At 36.1% G+C, this 17,144-nt stretch overlaps 1 protein-coding gene across 8 annotated transcripts in view; it reads left to right on the forward strand.

Moving 5' to 3' along the window:
- Nucleotides 1–17,144, forward strand: part of ARL15 (ADP ribosylation factor like GTPase 15) — a 401,290-nt gene that overhangs the window by 198,976 nt on the left and 185,170 nt on the right. For 6 of the 8 annotated variants that reach the window (XM_057743576.1, XM_057743594.1, XM_057743612.1 and 3 more), the window contains one exon: nucleotides 48–256. In XM_057743576.1, coding sequence (XP_057599559.1) covers nucleotides 48–256 — 209 coding nt within the window. Of the gene's footprint in view, nucleotides 1–47; nucleotides 257–1,481; nucleotides 1,552–17,144 lie in introns of those variants that run through there. The other 2 variants (XM_057743628.1, XM_057743637.1) reach the window with 2 other exon arrangements.

Consider the following 17,144-nt stretch of genomic DNA (forward strand, 5'->3'; position numbering starts at 1 on the left):
TTGCTGAAAGCTATTTCTAAAAAGAGAATTTATTTTGTTTTTGACAGGGGCTGATAATATCCGGAAATACTGGAGCCGCTACTACCAAGGTTCTCAAGGGGTAATATTTGTATTAGACAGCGCCTCTTCAGAAGATGATTTAGAGACTGCTAGAAATGAACTGCACTCAGCTCTTCAGCACCCACAGTTATGCACTTTACCCTTTTTAATACTGGCCAATCATCAAGACAAGCCAGCTGCTCGATCAGTACAAGAGGTATGTCTCATTAAGGTGACAACTCTTTGTCTGAATGTTTGTTGCACTTCTGCTGCCACGTTGGAATCTGAAAAGATTTCTGTAATTAGAGATATGCTGGTTATACTGTTTTTCAACATGAAACCTAAGTTTTTTTTAGAAAACAGAAAGCCTATATCAATCACATAGAAAGTATTATTCACACCCCTAACCCCACTTGGTGACTGTAGATTTTTTTTTTTAATTGTTTAGAAGATTTATCTAAATAGATTTCTCATCTATTTTAAAGGGCTAAAGGCCTGGTCATTTAACTTTTTTCTTTTTTTTTTTTACCTCGCCTGCCTACTTCGTTCATTCTTCTTTTCGAGGACCGCATCGTGCGTGTTACCGCGCATCCCTCGCCCTCAAATGTCATGTTCTTGCGCCTCTGAAGTGCTCGCTGTTGACCAGGAGCAGCCGGTCCTATTCTGTAATCCGCCGGGCTGAAGATTGCTCTCTTATCTTGCACGTTCCATGCCACCAAATACCTTTTAGTGTGGACCCATTCTTTATCTTCCATATTTAATTTCATTTCTTAGCTTGTACCTCTCCTATAAAAGCATGAGACTAATTCTGGGCAGATAATCAGTGTCTCAGCCGAGTTTCTGATATTCATGGTGCTAAAGTAATAAGAGATGTGGATAGCTTTCAAAACTTAAATTATAGTGAATTTTAACCTTAAGTACGGTGAAATCAAAACTTTTGATGTATTCCTTTACACCTGTAACTTTCAGGATATGTTCCACCACCCCCTCCCCACCCCCTTCAAAAATTATGTGCTCCTTTAAGTGACTTTAGAATAATAGAAAGCACATTGCCTTTTAGTCTGAAAAATGGATGAGAAGCCAAGGACAAGTTCTAACTCCAGAGTCTCTCCCACTTTGTGTGGGACCCATGGGCAGATAGCTTTGTCCCTGTACCTGTCTTCTCACCTGTAAAATGGGAATAATGTGACTTTTTTTTTTTTAATGAGAAGTGAGTGGGATTAATTTGAGGTGTCGGAGGTACTGTCTATAGAGAATTTTCATTTATTTTAGAAAAATAGTAAAGAAGGCAAGGATTTCTTATTAAATAGAACTTATGTATATCTTTAGTTGCCTCATTCAGCATTAAGTAGTTAGCACCTTTTTCCTTTTTACATTTTGTGAACTACCTTATAGATAACATTAAGTGATTAAGGTAGAAAGAGTAATGCAAATCTATTCAGACAGGCATCAACGTGGAGATCTTTAGCACTGTGATTGTGGTGCCTTCCTGATCTGTTCCTAAGACCTCAGGTACATCTTTTAACTTCTTAGCACCAGTTTTTCTGTCTGTAAAATAGGTATAATAGTGTATGATGATGGGTAGTTACAGGTGTTAGATTAGTTTATAAGAAGCTTTGCTGAAAATGCATTGGTATTCTGAAATTCATTGTCAGAAATTTAATTTTCTTTTTAATTTAAGAAACTGTTTATATGTTTCCATAGACATCACAAAAAGAAACTAATGCATCCTTTAAACCTAATATATGACTCATGGTAATCCTCCATTGGAATTAAAGACTGCTACATTGAATAAAGGAAGCTTTTAACAATTAATTACTTTGGAGTATGCCATAAAGGAAGCTTTTCACAATTAATTACTTTTCACAATTAATTACTTTGGTGTTGGCTGGCAGTCTCTTCTAGGAAAAGGGCAACTATCTTTTTGTGACTCATCTTTTAGAAAGAAAAGGTTGTGAATGTAGAATAATCATAGGTATACTTTGAAAATTATTCTAAACTTGTGTATACTGGAGCATATGTGGCTTTGACTTTCCTTTTTACCCCTATCCATTTTAAATGAATTTTCCTCAAAATTTTGACTTGTGATGGAATTTGCCAATACCATTTTGAGGACTGCTCTAAGTGAAGCATTTTCCCTGTGATTATATAAACACATACTATTCCAGGTGCATATTAACATTTTAGACTGCCCTAATTGAATTCATGGGCAAATTCCATTGTAGATCTTGAACTTATTGAAACATAATGAAGAGTGCTTAAACTTACTTTGGATTTGGGAGAGAAAGAAATGGAAACGTCCTATTTTCCCCATTGCTTGAATAACAGAGGTTTCTCAGAGTAGTAGTATGATGCTGTGCTGAAATACTCCTAGGAGTGTTTTAGGAATTAAATTAATACTTTATTGTTAGCATAAGAATGGAATTGTGAAATTGTATCTTAAACCTTTTTTATAAACAGTAACCTCAAAATGGTTGGAATAGGCATGAGTAGAAGAGGAAATAGAAGTGAGCAGACTTACGTGTTACTTGAAATGTGTTGAGAAGTGGTCATCTGTTTATTGCTTTCTTTCCTGATCCTAAAGGTATTAGGTGCCCTGTGCTCTGTCGCTTATAAACATTTTTATTCATTTGTACCAGCTAATTTGTGTGCATTTTGTGGGATTTCCAGATAGTAAAAAGATGGTGTTTTACTGTGTAAAATACCTGTGAATTTTAGGTAAAATTCTGTTCTTTCAGAATCAGGGAAAATGCATTCAGTTTACCAAGAAGCACAGAGCAATTCTTTGATGCAGTTATGACAAGGCACAGAGGCTCGTTGATTCTTCCCCTCCTACCATTGAAATTATTAGATTTGGTGCTTAATTCATTATGCAAAAATTTTGTGATTATTTATCCTGTCACTGGAGTAAAACTTTAAGAATTCATTTATCATTTAACGAGGATATCAGGTTATTGTTGCCCTTAGAAGCTGGTAGGAGTGGGTGAAATCCAAAGGAGAAAGCTGAATTATCACTCAGATTCCAACAGAGGATGAAAATCATCAGGAAGTTATGTATTTAGTTCCCTCCTCTGTGATGTGAGTTTTGCCAGGTTTGTGTTGAGAAAGAAGTTTAAGATAGGAACAATGGTTAAAACTACTATGTAACCCACAGACAGAGGGCAACATGCCCAGTTATTTTGTTGCCCTTCCAGAAAGCAAGTGGCGTCTTGTGCATTGCATAGTTTCCCTTTCCGTAATATACCTACCTGGTAATGAGCTATGTTTAACTTAGCAGAATTTTAAGATTTTATGCCTTGAGACTTGATAGTAGAAACATGTTTTTTAACAAATAAGCTTTTTTTTTTTTCTTTGTAATAACAAAACACTGGGAAAAAGAACACCCTTTACATACTGTCTGAAAGCCAAGCAGTTCTTGCAACAGATGTTTCTTGTATTCACTTTAGGGAGATGTAGTTATCACAGTTTTCCAGAGTTTACTCATATCAACTACTTTCCTCTATAGAAAACATAATATAAAAATCTATAGTTATGTCAAGTGGCCACAATTCACTAGAGAAAATTCTGGTCTAATTTAAATGATAAAGCTTTCTAAAACAAGAATCATCTTAAGGGTAAATAGGTTGGTTTTTTGTTTGTATTGAATTGTAATTGTATCTAATTTGTTTTACAGCTCCCATAGGAGAGCATACTTCAGTTCTGAAGTTATTTAATAGATCAGGAGGATTTTATGAGAAGTTAAGCTGATGGAGTAGTCAATAAAAGTAATCTTATTTTCCCTCTGCACAATTGCCAAATGTGATTCTTTTACCTCCTAGCTTTTTCAAATCTTATTTCATTGGGCATTACCATGTCTTATAAAATAACACATTTTGTCAACATGAAAGAAATAGTTTATCCTTTCAACAATCTCATCTGATTTGATATTCATTCATATTCTTAATCCAAAAGTATTTAACTTTTTCAGAAATAAAACATCAAAAATACTGTTAACTCGAATATTTTATATTAAAGCAAATATTAAGAAATATGAAAGCTAACGCAACATTGTAAATCAACTGTACTTCAATTTTAAAAAACATAAAAGAGGCTGAAAACTGTGAAACCTAGAATTTTGAAGTAGAATTGTAAGGTCAGATGACGTTGTTCGTTCCGTGGCTCATTAATTGTAGCATAGGAAAATCCACTTGTAAATTAGGATGTCAGCATTAAAGCTGAAATTTGTAATCAGGCATTTCTCCCATTTTCGCTCAATCATAATTTAGTTCCTTATTATGATGTACATAGAATGTGGTGTTCTATTTGAGAAGAGTAGAAGCGTATCTGCAAGTATTTCTGTAATGATATAAACATTACTTTTTCAGACCATGTTTTGTTCTGATTATCAGTGTTCATGTTTTTTGAATAGTACTTTCAGTATTCACCGTGTCATGAATAGTTTATGTAGTTCTCACTTTTTAGTCTAGACATTTTCTGGAAGAGAATGCTAATGTATGTTTTATGTTATTTAACTATTACATTTAAATATAATTACTTCTTGTTTATGGATAATTATTTCCACATCGTGTATTTTCCCCCTTCCTACAAAGAATCAGAGAGAGTTTTGCAAGAGTGAAATTTTTGGACACTGTTTGTCTGTAAATAATCTGCTAGTTTAAAATTTTTATATTTACACTGCTTGACAGGAGAGCAGTTCTTTTTTGGTAGCTCTGTGAGGTGATGAATATCATCTCTGATTTTACATGACAAATCTTTTGTTAGAAGTACGAAGCAGTGTTTAAATCACATAAAATCTTAGGTCTGTGTATGGAGAGAAACGAGTGTGTTTGTGTGTGTTTGTGGTATAATCATTGTAAAGTGTCATATACTTTAAATCTTAAGAGTCTTCCAAGTATCTTGACCTGCTTCTTGGCAGCATTTTAGAATACTGATTTGATTTCACATAGAACAGTGTACATACCTATTGTGTGAGCAGTTTGAAAACTCCCTTATGGGACGTATGCTTATCCTAAAATGATATGAGATACAATTTATTTTTTGTCCATTCCTTACAGATGTACTCCATTCTGTTACAGTTTGATCTTGGGGAAACAATGAGAGGGTTTGGAAGTCAGTTTTCCACTGAATGACTCCGTGATCTCTTGAAAATGTTTACTAACTTGCAAGAGAAGGTGGAACCACAATCATTTCAATAGTTAATTGCAGGTGTCCTTAGTATAGAGCAACTTTTAGAGACTACTTGCAATAGCCAGAATATTTTATTTATTGTACTTTCATGTGCTTTTTCTTTTTATATGCAATCCTTGAAAAAAATTAATTTGTATATTTGATTTCATTGATGCTAAATCTAGCCACCTTGATCTCACCATTCTAGGGAACCCTGTATACCTGTGTTTCTTGCACCCACCAGGCAATATTATGACAAGGTGCCCTGCCCACTGAAAACTAAAGAAATTCTTGTTAACAAATACGTTATGTAAGAACGGTCCCTTCTATCAAGAAGAGTGTTGCGGTGGGATAACAAAGTCGTACGTTTGAAAACATAACCATGTGTGTGCAGAAAGAAGTCATTATGTTCTTTTATGAAACAACCGTTTCTTTCCACTTCCTCCCTTTATTCAGTCACATGCATAGCTTCATTTTTTGTAAAGCTGGCGAGTTTGGGAACCTCTTCCAATTCGTAGTTTCCTCATCAGACATTTCAGTGCCCAGCTCTCTCTCACCTCTGCCTCTGCAGTGCTTTTCAGGATTTCCTGATTGTTTACATCCTCACATTGCCTCCCCTCCTCCCTATCCCTCAACACAGAGCAGAAAGCAAAGACTTCCTTTCTGCTTTCCACGACACCCATGTTAAAAACCAGTGTTACCTTCTAATTCCTTCCAGAATCAAAAGAAACACCACAGTTTTAATATGATAATGTGCTTGAGAGTAGAATCCCCTTCTCTTTTCTCTCTCATCTCATCTACCACTCACTATTCCTGTTGCCATAGGAAAACCACCTAAAGATTATGTGTCACAAGAAGTTTTCCTGGATACCGCTAGCTGAGAGAGGAGCCCTCCTTGGGACGTGCCGAGGCGTCCTGGGCTTATGCTAATCGTAAAAATTAGAATTAATTGCCTGTTAACTTTTATGTCTATCCTTCAGGATAGCAAGCTCCTTACAGGACAGGAATTCTGGGTTGTTTATGTCTCTGTGCTCAGTCTGTGTTGTTTGAATGATTACTACCTCTGAGTCTTTCTGTACGTGCTTCCCTGTTGGCTTCATGCCATCAGTTTTGTCTCGATTTCCCTACTTTCCTTTCACTCGGTATGACTCATCTATTTCCAACCTTGCGTATAAAAACTTTCCTTTCCCCCTGCACCAAACCCTGACCTTTGAATATTGCTCACGAACCGCATCTTCTGTGAAACCATGTTAAGAGTTTTTAAAAACTTCAATCTGTTAACTACCATATTTACAAAAGTTTGTTTTCGTGTCTTTTTATTTACTTATATTTGTTCACTTGAGGACTTTGGTACAACAGGTTACTGTTTTCTTCCCAAGTCCCTCATAAGAAGTGAAGACATCTTGCCTGAATAATATTATTTGAATATGCTTTTATTAAATGCCTATCTTTTAACTGTACAGAGCTTATTTCCCTTGCTCGCTTTACAAATTATCTTTTACTGTTGATATTTCTCGTGTGGAGACTGGTATGGTACATGGTAAAGATCTGTGGGAACATAATGTAGATGATTTTAAAGGAATGCATTCAATTCAATAGAAACAAATTTAGCTTTGTAAATTAATAAAAGTGTTTATTACATTTGTGAAACTTAGAAGGATTTTTAAAATTCTTACATTTAACAGTTTTCCTTCCTATACATACTTAAGTATTTTATAGTGATGAATCATAACTAATACAGTTAGTGTTTGATTTTACCCAAACACTGTTCTTTTACTTCTTCATTATTTGAAGCAATATGTATTTGGTTATACTGGTGAACTTCACCCTTTATATCTGTATTTCAGTTTTGCCGTTTATAAAAATAAGTATTTGATTAACCCTCATTCAGCAAAGGCAACAAATGGTTCTGAGGCACAAGTTTCCAGAACCATTTCCTTGGTTCTTAGTTTTATTTATTTCATTTGCAAAGAAACTCAGTTGCTACACATTCCATCGCTTACAAAGTTAGTAAACATTTGTTGAGTTCAATTTATTTGAAAAGAGACACATAGTTAATGCCAGTAAGGTGCTTTGAAGATAAAAAGCACAATAAGCGTTAGTTATTATCGTTGTGATAATTACTGTCATTATTATTATTACACAGTGTCAGCGTAAGAATACCTCTGGTTACTCTGGAATGGCTGCGACTAATGAGAGGGGTTAATCTGCTGGGTCTTCTCCAGCACTAAGGATTTGAGATTTAATACTCTAAAGGTTTTTTTGTTTGTTTCCTAAATAGATCAAGAGATATGTTTTAGATATGTTTTATTCTCTTCTCTAAAGAAAAATAAACTCCCTATAATACAGAAGCATCAGAACTCATTTTGAATAGTTTGAATATTTTCTTTATATAATCTCTCAAAAGATGTCTGAAGATAGGTCTTCTGAACAGTTTCTAAAAACATAGGCATTGATTTCTAAATAGTCAAAACCCTTTGTTTCTTACTTATTTCTCAGTTGTATAAGAGCTCAAATTTATAATTTGTATGTACTAAAAAAAATAGAGCGTGATTATAGGAAGAAAATATGAGAGCTTAATTCTTGTTACAAAAATGAAAAAGTACACCTTTGGGAAGTTATAAAAATAATGAGTAATTACATCAGTTAACTCCAATGAGTATTTTACGGCAGATTCTTCAGATTATTCTTTAGAAAGAAGAGTTCAAATGAAGCCAAATTCCTTGCAAGATAACTGCAAAGATTGTCATCCCGTATCAGACATAAGAAAAGTAGTGAAACACTTTTAACAGGCAGATGTATGAAAGTCACATGTACACCCAGCCTCATAATCAGGAAGACATTAGTGACATGTCTGAAGAAGACATTCCCTAATATTATTGCAAATTAAATAAGAAAAGACCTCACGAGAATGAAAAGAGAAAAGGTGCCTGGAGCCAGTGAATTGCAATTGACAACCTAAAGGCAGTTGAAGAACCAATTGCTGGAGTGATTGCAAAGCTATTCATAGTGTGCAGCAGACAGAGCACAGACGAAAGCTGGAACAATGCCTCCAGTTCAGCAATATTGCTTCAAAAGAATGGAAAGAGGGGAACGGGAAGAGCCACTGACCCTGAGACCAATTTCCAGGCAGCTGCACAAACTATATACTGTAATTAAAGGTTTTGACCAGTAATCACAGCGAAGCCAGACTACAGAAAGTCTAGGGAAGCAGCAAGGTTTGTAATGAGGCAGACATCCTTAACTTAAAACATGGGAAGAGCAGGTAAGAAAACCAGCCCATTTCTGGCAGTGACTTTGAAAAGCTCTGCTGTGTTAGCACAAATATGAAAATCACATATTTTTGGCCTTCCTCTTATAAGAACAAAAAGACATAATGAAAGATACCTGCTTTCATCTTTTGAGATGAATAGACTACTCAGCTGTTCAGAAACAGGCATTTTCTCCTTGCCACTTTATTTTTTTTCTTTACCTATGAATTGCATGTGCCTTTGATGAAAACAATGAACGAGACGTGGGCAATGGTACAGACAATAGACTGAATGGTGCTTAGAAGTGGCCACTCTTCCAGTGCGCCTGGGCTGTGATAGAAATGAACTCATCCACACCTGAGTAATCTGTCTATAGAACCTCTTCTCCCTTTTGTTCACTGGTGTCTAGACTCATTCTTTTTTCTTTCTTTAGTAATATCTCTTTGTGCAGAAGTCCATGTTCAACCACGACTCTCTTATTTAAATATTCACAAACTCTCTTTTGAGTATTCAATTCTTGAGAAAAGGGGTATCAAGTGGTTCAAATGCAGGTAAGATACAGACTTTCAATACAAACAAGAAGGTATTCTTACAAGAGTCAAATGAACAAAAACAGCATCTCAGTTTGCAGGTACCACATAGGTCCCTCTTGACTGGGCCTATAAGGTCTTTAATTTCTTTACTAGAAATTCTGAAATCCAAATGTCATATATGGATTTGGACATGTCTTTGACCCCCCCCTCCCAAATTTTTTTTTAAAAAGAACGTTTACAAGTTTTCTACTACTCGGATGTAAAGGAAAAGAGTCAAGTAGAATTTCATTTTGTTTTATTTAGGCTTATAATTAAACATATTCAAGTGTCTGAACTTTTTAGTGTGTATATAGACTGAGTTCAGTTCATTCCACACCTGAAATAAGATTATGGAGCTTGAAAAGAATGCTCTGTAAAGAATGTTTAGACAGTAAACAGCTCCATAAAATAACTGGAATTGTTTTCATAAATGATAAGTGAAATCAATTGAGTCTTATGGGAAGACGGTTCTATATATGAACTGTGAAATAATTTGGATGTTGCATAGAATGATATAATTTTAACATGGGGAATTTATAATATTTATTTTTAGACCGTAGTTATGACTAATAATTTTGTCAAGCCAAAACAAGTCTTTACTGAAAGGGGCCAGAGTGGAAAATGTGGGTAACTTGTGTATAGTTTAGACAAGGAGAACAAAGAAATAATGAAATGAAAATAAGAGCTTGGCAGGGGAATCCTTAGAGAACAGCTGGTTGAAGAATTACAATTGTTAACAGTGCTATAAAAAAAAAAAGATGTTCTCTCTTCATGATTTAGCACATTGTGCTGAGGAGAAGATTGAATACTCGTTAAAGGGATCCTGAAAAAAATAAACCAAAGAAGTTCTTGAGATAGAGGTATAATCTATATGCAGTAATAGTATCATTAATACCGTTACTGTTGTTATTATTGTTATACAAAAGCAGGTCACATACCCAGACAGATGCCCCGATTTTCCAAAACATAAAAACATAAATTCTTAAGAAAGAACACCTTTCTTTCCTGTTATATATCAAGATTTACATTTTACTCAGTTCTAATATAGTCTCGTTTATAATGGTACTTGTCAAACTTACTAGAAAGTGAAGTCTAAATATTTTGAATTATTTAAATGTGTAGGTTGAGAGTCATAAATGTAAAAATGCATGTTTCTGCAGGTTTGGGGCAATAAAAAATGATACTGAATTTCCATATTTTTATATTGACTGATGTTTTTTCTTTAAAGCTCAAATTTTGAAATTTGTTTTTTCTTAATAATAGCTTTTAATAATTTTTATGTTAATATGCAAACAAACTCATTTTTTTAGGTGAAAAGGGAAAACAGACTTTAAGATAAAACATGAGATCACTAAATTGCTTGAACCTGTTATAGATAACAGAAAATTTTTATTAATATAGCTATCTCTTTTATACTTTATGAAAAGCTCTCTCTTTCTGTTTTTTAAACTTTATCAGCACCATCTTCTGCTCTAGGGAAATACCATCTTTCTGTAATGATTCTCAATGTGCAGTGCCTTTTAATTATTTAGAACATTAGTTCTAGCAGTGTTGATGCACTAAGTATAGAATATTTTGTTGAATCTGCACTAACTCCACATGAGGCTCTAGACATTGCTTTTTGTGTAAAATGCTAGATACAGATCTGTGTTTTTGTAGTTTCATCTGTTAAAAATGGAATATAAAACTTGTAATTCCTTTAGTGCTTGTTTACTTGTTCTTGTTTGGATTCTGGTTAGTCAAGGTTTTGTCATATGGTTCTTTAGCCATTGTAAAGCTGAACTGAAAAATGTGTGCTGTTAAAAATGTCCTATTTTTAAGATGTTTAAGCAAGAGATACATGTCTGTAATTCCTGGATTTACTTTCACTGAAATTATTTTTAGAATAACAACCCTTCTCCAGCTCAGTCTGAACACAAATATGGACAAGTTTGTAAGGAATTGTCGTTGAGATTACTTGACCCATTCTCTGTCAATTAAGATTATGTGACTAACGTCCTATAGAAAATGTATGTCTGTCATTTTCGCTTGGATCTCCATGGAGTATTACATAATCCTTAAAAATCTATTTAATCTCATTTTAATTGTCTGAATAATTATTAAAACCACATAGTTCACTTTTAAGAGGGAACAAAAAAGTATACAGTGAAAAGTATTCTCTGTACTCCTGTGAACCCTGTTGCACTCTAATCTATAACAGCCTTCAGCCAGGCTACATAATTACAAAACTTCGAATATCAAAAGGTTAGAAATACCAACCTCATGCATTTTGCTTAACATAATGAAATATGGACTATACATTGATGAAGGTAATTATCTTAAAGATAGTACTTAAAGATACTAGCAGTAAAATGTTACAATTATGTCAAGAAAATTAATTTTAATAGTTTAGTCTCTAGATTATTAGTATGAGTTTTAAGCAGTTTATTGAGTCAAATGAAGGGAGGGGACTTAGCGGAACTCCAGTTCTGATTGCTTGAGAAAGATGCATTTGATTGTATGAGGATATTTATCTAAGGAGTCATACTCTGTGTAAATTATGAAACCTTCACACATTCAGACAGAAAATAATATAACAGAAAAAGCCATCCACCCATCACCCAGATCTAGCAAATGTTAACGTTTTTACCATATTTGTTTCAGAACTCTCCTTTAAAGAAACAGATCATTAAAGATGCCTTTAAAGGCCTTTGCCCTCATTTCTTCAGAAGTGAGTCTGTATTCCAGGGCATATTATTCATTAATTCTCTTACTGGTAGACTTTCAGGTTGTTTCTAGATTGTTGAGCTTATAAACAAAGTTGTTGATGAGTATCTTTGTATTTCCTTTTGTATCTTTGCAAGCATTTCTCAAGTATATAATGTAAAATTGGAACGATGAGTCAGAGGACATACACATGTTTAACTTGAGGGGTATTTAACTTGGCATTTAGGGTTTGGAGATGACAGACAATAAGACTCTGAAGTGAGAATTAAATCCTGCTCGCTTTTGACCCGCTGAGTCATATTGGGCAAATATTCAACTCTTTAAGTTGGTTTCCCCATCTGTAAAATGGGGATAATCCTAGAACCTACCCCATAGTGAACCGTGAGGATTAAATGAGGACTGAGCCCATAGAGAGTGCTCGGTCAGTATTAACTGTTGTTCCTTCCCCTCCTCTGGACGGTGATGTTACGAGGATTAAATGCCACTTATAACTGCGTCTGGTACAGTGGCCTGTCAGTGCTCGTTAGATACACAAAAATGAGACAGAAAACAATCATCTAGGCACAGTGTATTTATATGCTTTTTGAGGGTGCTCAAAGAATAAATTACAAATACCCCCCCCAAAAAAAAAACCTGAAAGGAAAACAAAGAAACAATGAGGACCTCATACAACCCTTATAATTTTTGTTAGATTAGTTATACGCAATTTATTTTACTTTCTTTCATATAGAGTTCTTGTCAGAAACTGCTTTTTTTTAAATTGTTAAGCTAATAAAACATCCTTTCCTCATTTGTTGTGATGAAACCAGAAAGATTAAATCTTTCATGATTTTTGCTTGCAAAATTTGATGCTAAAGCTTATTCTTGACGATGTTCCAGATAGATCATTCTGCCTTAATTTTTTAACATGTCAATTTGGCAGTACTGTTAAGTTAGTAGCTTTGCCTTAAAAACAAAAAAAAAACCAAAAAACCAAAGCAAGTGTAGACTGTTATATTTCGCCGAAGCATAAAAATGAAGGAGATGCTTGGACTAGCTATGGACCTACCTGCAGATTTCTAGGTTTCTGGGAGGCCCCTCACAAGCCCAGAAATCTGCTTTTTATAGCATGTCACTTGGTGTGTTCTCAGGATGTGATTGACAGGCTCGTTGTTTCCCCTCTTTGAAGGCCCAAGAGTTTACTCGGATTATTTGAGAGTGTTCGTCGCATCAATTCTTACTTTCAGATTTAAATAGAATCTTCTTAAGCCTTAAAGGTGGATTACCTTGCATTACTTTTATTGCTTTTCAAGTGATTTTGGAGTCGTCCTAAAAATGGAATTTCCTGGGGTGTGTTTTCTTTTTGGGGAAATTTTAAGGATTCCTTGTGGACTTTCCCAAAGCCCCAAAATTTACCAACCAGAGGGCCTGATGGAAACAGATTACTTAATTAAAAAAAGAGAAGAAAAGAAAACAGGGCGTATGAGGAGAAAACCACATCGTATCTCTGTATTCCTTATAATAAATCAGACCTGTGTGTGTGTTTAACAAAAAGGAGGGTGTGCTTTTCCCCCCCTTCATTCTCAGTTTCTTTTGATCATTGATCTGGGTGACCCCACGCTCAGGGTTTTTTTTCTTCATTTGACATGGACAGATTTTTGAAGTATAGCTCTCCTTTGGGAAGGCCAGCCAGTTCCACTTGACTAACCTGTGATCTAATGACAGTAATGCAGGCTTACAGTGGCCATTTTGTGCACTTTGAGGAGGATGGCCAGACAGTGGGAGAAAGGCCACGTCTGCAGAGAAAAAGAGAGGCAGGGTGATCGAACAGTGTGAAAAAGACTTGTTAGCCCACATTAGTTTGCCTGATTTACTTCACAACAGGTCAGGAAAGGCCAACAGCAGGGTTGTCGTTAAATCACGAAGTTGAAAATCCCAGTATTAGAAGGAAAGCTTTCAGATCTCTGGGAGCTATTCATTCCAGAGTTGCTTTTAACTCACCTTTGAGTTGCACCAGACAGGGGAGCATCAGATGTTCCTTCAATCTTACGTGTATTTATGAAATAATTCTGTGACCCTGGGTTCTTTTTTAATGTTGCCAGTTTTCAGTGCCCTGTCATGCTTGGGCCTTTGTACAATGAGCTTAGATGTAAAAGAGAAGCCAAATGCAGAGCAAGTCATTGCACTTTTTTATGCCCTATGTGCGACCCTTCATGAGGTGCCTGTGCTTTCCATTTGGAGATGCTGCAAGAGAGCCTGGTGAATTCCCATCCTGACAATGGGACAAAGCTCTAAAATTTGTCCCTGTACATCTACTCAGATGTGTGCGTGTAAGTGTGCACGTGCTTGTGTGTCCTCCCCGTAGAGTACAGTCATTGTTTGTTGAAAAAGCTAAGTTAGGTTTCAGCATTTGTCTTTCCTCCACCTCAAGCTTAAACTGATATATTTTACAGCTTACTGTTGTTTATGAAAGAAAATAGATGACTTATCAAAAAATACCCAGGTTCCCGGAACATGTTGCCAGCTTAAATGTTATTATTGGAAACCGAAAGTGATCTTTTTGAATTTTTGATATTTTTTCCTTCATGTTAAAAGGACTTTGGAATTGCTATATTACCCCCGAAAATACAGTTAAAAGGAACATTAAATAGACCGAATTTAAGCCTAACATTGGTGACCAGCATATGAAGACCTATGTGTGGAAACTTCAGGTTGGCAAATGGAAATTTCCCAAAGATGAAAGCTACCTTGGTTCAGAGTTTTAAGCATATTTTAGTGTTTTTAAAATGTCATTAGTCATTTAACAAAACAACAGTGCATTCATTCTCTCAACCAGTATTTTAAGAACGGTTGCTGTGTGGCCAAATACTGTCCAAGGAGAAACAAAAATGAATGAAATATGGTCCCCTCCCTCAAGTCACCTACATATAACAGTCATCACAGTATCATGGTAAGAGCCAATGGAGACATGTAAGGAGTGCTGTGGAATCACAGAGGAGAGACTGAAGTTGTTTGAAATAACGTGTGTAGTCTAGGTATGTTCCACGTACATTATCTCAGGTAATTTTCTCACCTATCCTGGCGGAGCCTGGTATTATATTACTTCTTTTATAAATTTATTTATTTATTTTATTGGCTGTGTTGAGTCTTTTTTGTTGTGCACGGGCTTTCTTTAGTTGTGGTGAGTGGGGGCTACTCTTCGTTGTGGTGCGCGGGCTCCTCATTGCCGTGGCTTCTCTTGTTGCGGAGCACGGGCTCTTGTCGTGTGGGCTTCAGTAGTTGCAGCACATGGGCTCAATAGTTGTGGCTCACGGGCTCTAGAGCACAGGCTCAATAGTTGTGGCGCACAGGCTTAGCTGCTCTGCGGCATGTGGGATCCTCCTGGAGCAGGGATCGAACCCGTGTCCCCTGCATTGGCAGGCAGATTCTTAACCACTGTGCCACCTAGGAAGCCCTATATTACTTCTTTATCCATTTTATAAATGAAGGTTCCAGAAACCCAAGATCCAGCTTGTGACCTGAACCCAGGTCTTTGGACTTCAGCTCATCTGCTCTTTTCACTCCACCGCAGCAATCTCTTGTCATTGAACTTATAAAGAACAAAAACATTTTATTTGATTTTTAAGATATAACTTAATTTTCTTTTTTTCACTTTGAAGTCTTGAATCAGCTTTTCCTCGTGAATGTTTCTTGCCACTTGGATAGGCCCCAGCTGCCAATTTGCAGATGGGCCCTTTTTACAAAGGAGCTCAATTGGAATGAGAGCAATATATTGAAGAAACTAAGCCAAGGATGTTTTTATATATTTGTGAAACAGAGTGACTATTGTATTCCAGTACTTGGGGGAGAAAGCCTACTGATTTGGTCTTAACTTACTGTCTAGTCCATCTTTGTTTTTAGAAATAACACAAGACTGCATTAGAGAATGAATGACACTAGAAGCAATTTCTGCAAACACCCAACCTCCTCCCTAAGCTTTCCTGGCTGTAACCCACCTCTAGCAGCTTTCAGGCTCCATTCATTCGTGTGTTTATGTTAATCAGTTTTATAAATGAGAGACAAGAAGGAGAAGGGAAGATCAAAAGGGTCTTTGGGGGCAGAAGGAACAAGTTAACAAAAGAAGTAGACATATAAAAACATGTTATATTTTGGGATTTGTTAGCCGTTCTAAAGACATCAATACGTTTTCTAAATGAAACCCTGTATGTGCTTAGATGAGAAATAACCATCACAGAGTTACAAAGGTACCTTTGCATTAAGTAATAGTTCCCTTTTTTGGCACTTCTTATTAAATACTTCTACCAGGTGACGTGATGGAGGAAAGACAGGCTGACATTTTAGATAAACTCATCTGATCTCAAAGTGGCAATAGACCGTAGAGGACTGGGACGGGGAGGGTGGCGGGGAAGTCGAGGGAGGGAGGGAATACGGGGATGTGTGTATAAAAACAGTTGATTGAACTTGGTGTACCCCCAAAAAATGATAAATAAATGAATAAACTTAAAAAAAAAAAGTGGCGATAGATACCTAAATTCTCTCTATGCTATAAAATGCTGTGGGCCCACTGAAGAATACAACACATTAGAGAACATTTCTTAGCTCTCAAAAGAATTCTGAGTTTTAATTTTATACCACTGTTGTCTTTTTTTAATTTTTTTTTTATTTATTGGCTGCGTTGGGTCTTTGTTGCTGCGCACAGGCTTTCTGTAGCGGCGGAGAGGGGGCTACTCTTCATATTGTGGTGCGCGGGCTTCTCATTGCAGTGGCTTCTCTTGTTGTGGAGCATGGGCTCTAGGTGCGTGGGCTTCAGTAGTTGCGAAGCGTGGGCTCAGTAGTTGTGTCTCACGGGCTTAGTTGCTCCGTGGCATGTGGGATCTTCCTGGGCCAGGGATTGAACCCGTGTCCCCTGCGTTGGCAGGCGGATTCTTAACCACTTTGCTGCCAGGGAAGCCCCTCACGGTTGTCTTCTTTGAATAATATTGTTGCACCCTCTCTGTATTACAGAAATCATTGATGTTCTTGTTAAGAAACTCTCTGAGCTGCCTTTTATTGCATCAGCGGATATTTCCTGGGAGAAGGGATCTCTCTTTGTTTTGATTACTGATATATCTGTGGGTGCCTAGAACACCTCCTTCAAATATAGTAGGTGCTATAAATATTGTCAGATAAACAAATTTATTCAGTGCCTGTAACGGGCCAAACTGTGTAGTGATCAATACAGGGATAAGGTCCTGCCATTGTGTAGTGTTCCAAGTGGGCAGTCTTCAGAATTGTTTTCTTTATTGTGTGGTGACAGTAATTCACTCTTAGAGACAGGTAAAATGAAAGATTTAGATGATGGTAAAAAATTATTATAATGCAGCATCCCTAAAAATGCTTGAAAATTTTTATTAGGATGTGTAAGAGAAAACGGGAATCGTTATTTAAAATC

Source organism: Hippopotamus amphibius, chromosome 1 (genome assembly GCF_030028045.1).
Source record: "Hippopotamus amphibius kiboko isolate mHipAmp2 chromosome 1, mHipAmp2.hap2, whole genome shotgun sequence".
Taxonomy (NCBI): domain Eukaryota; kingdom Metazoa; phylum Chordata; class Mammalia; order Artiodactyla; family Hippopotamidae; genus Hippopotamus; species Hippopotamus amphibius.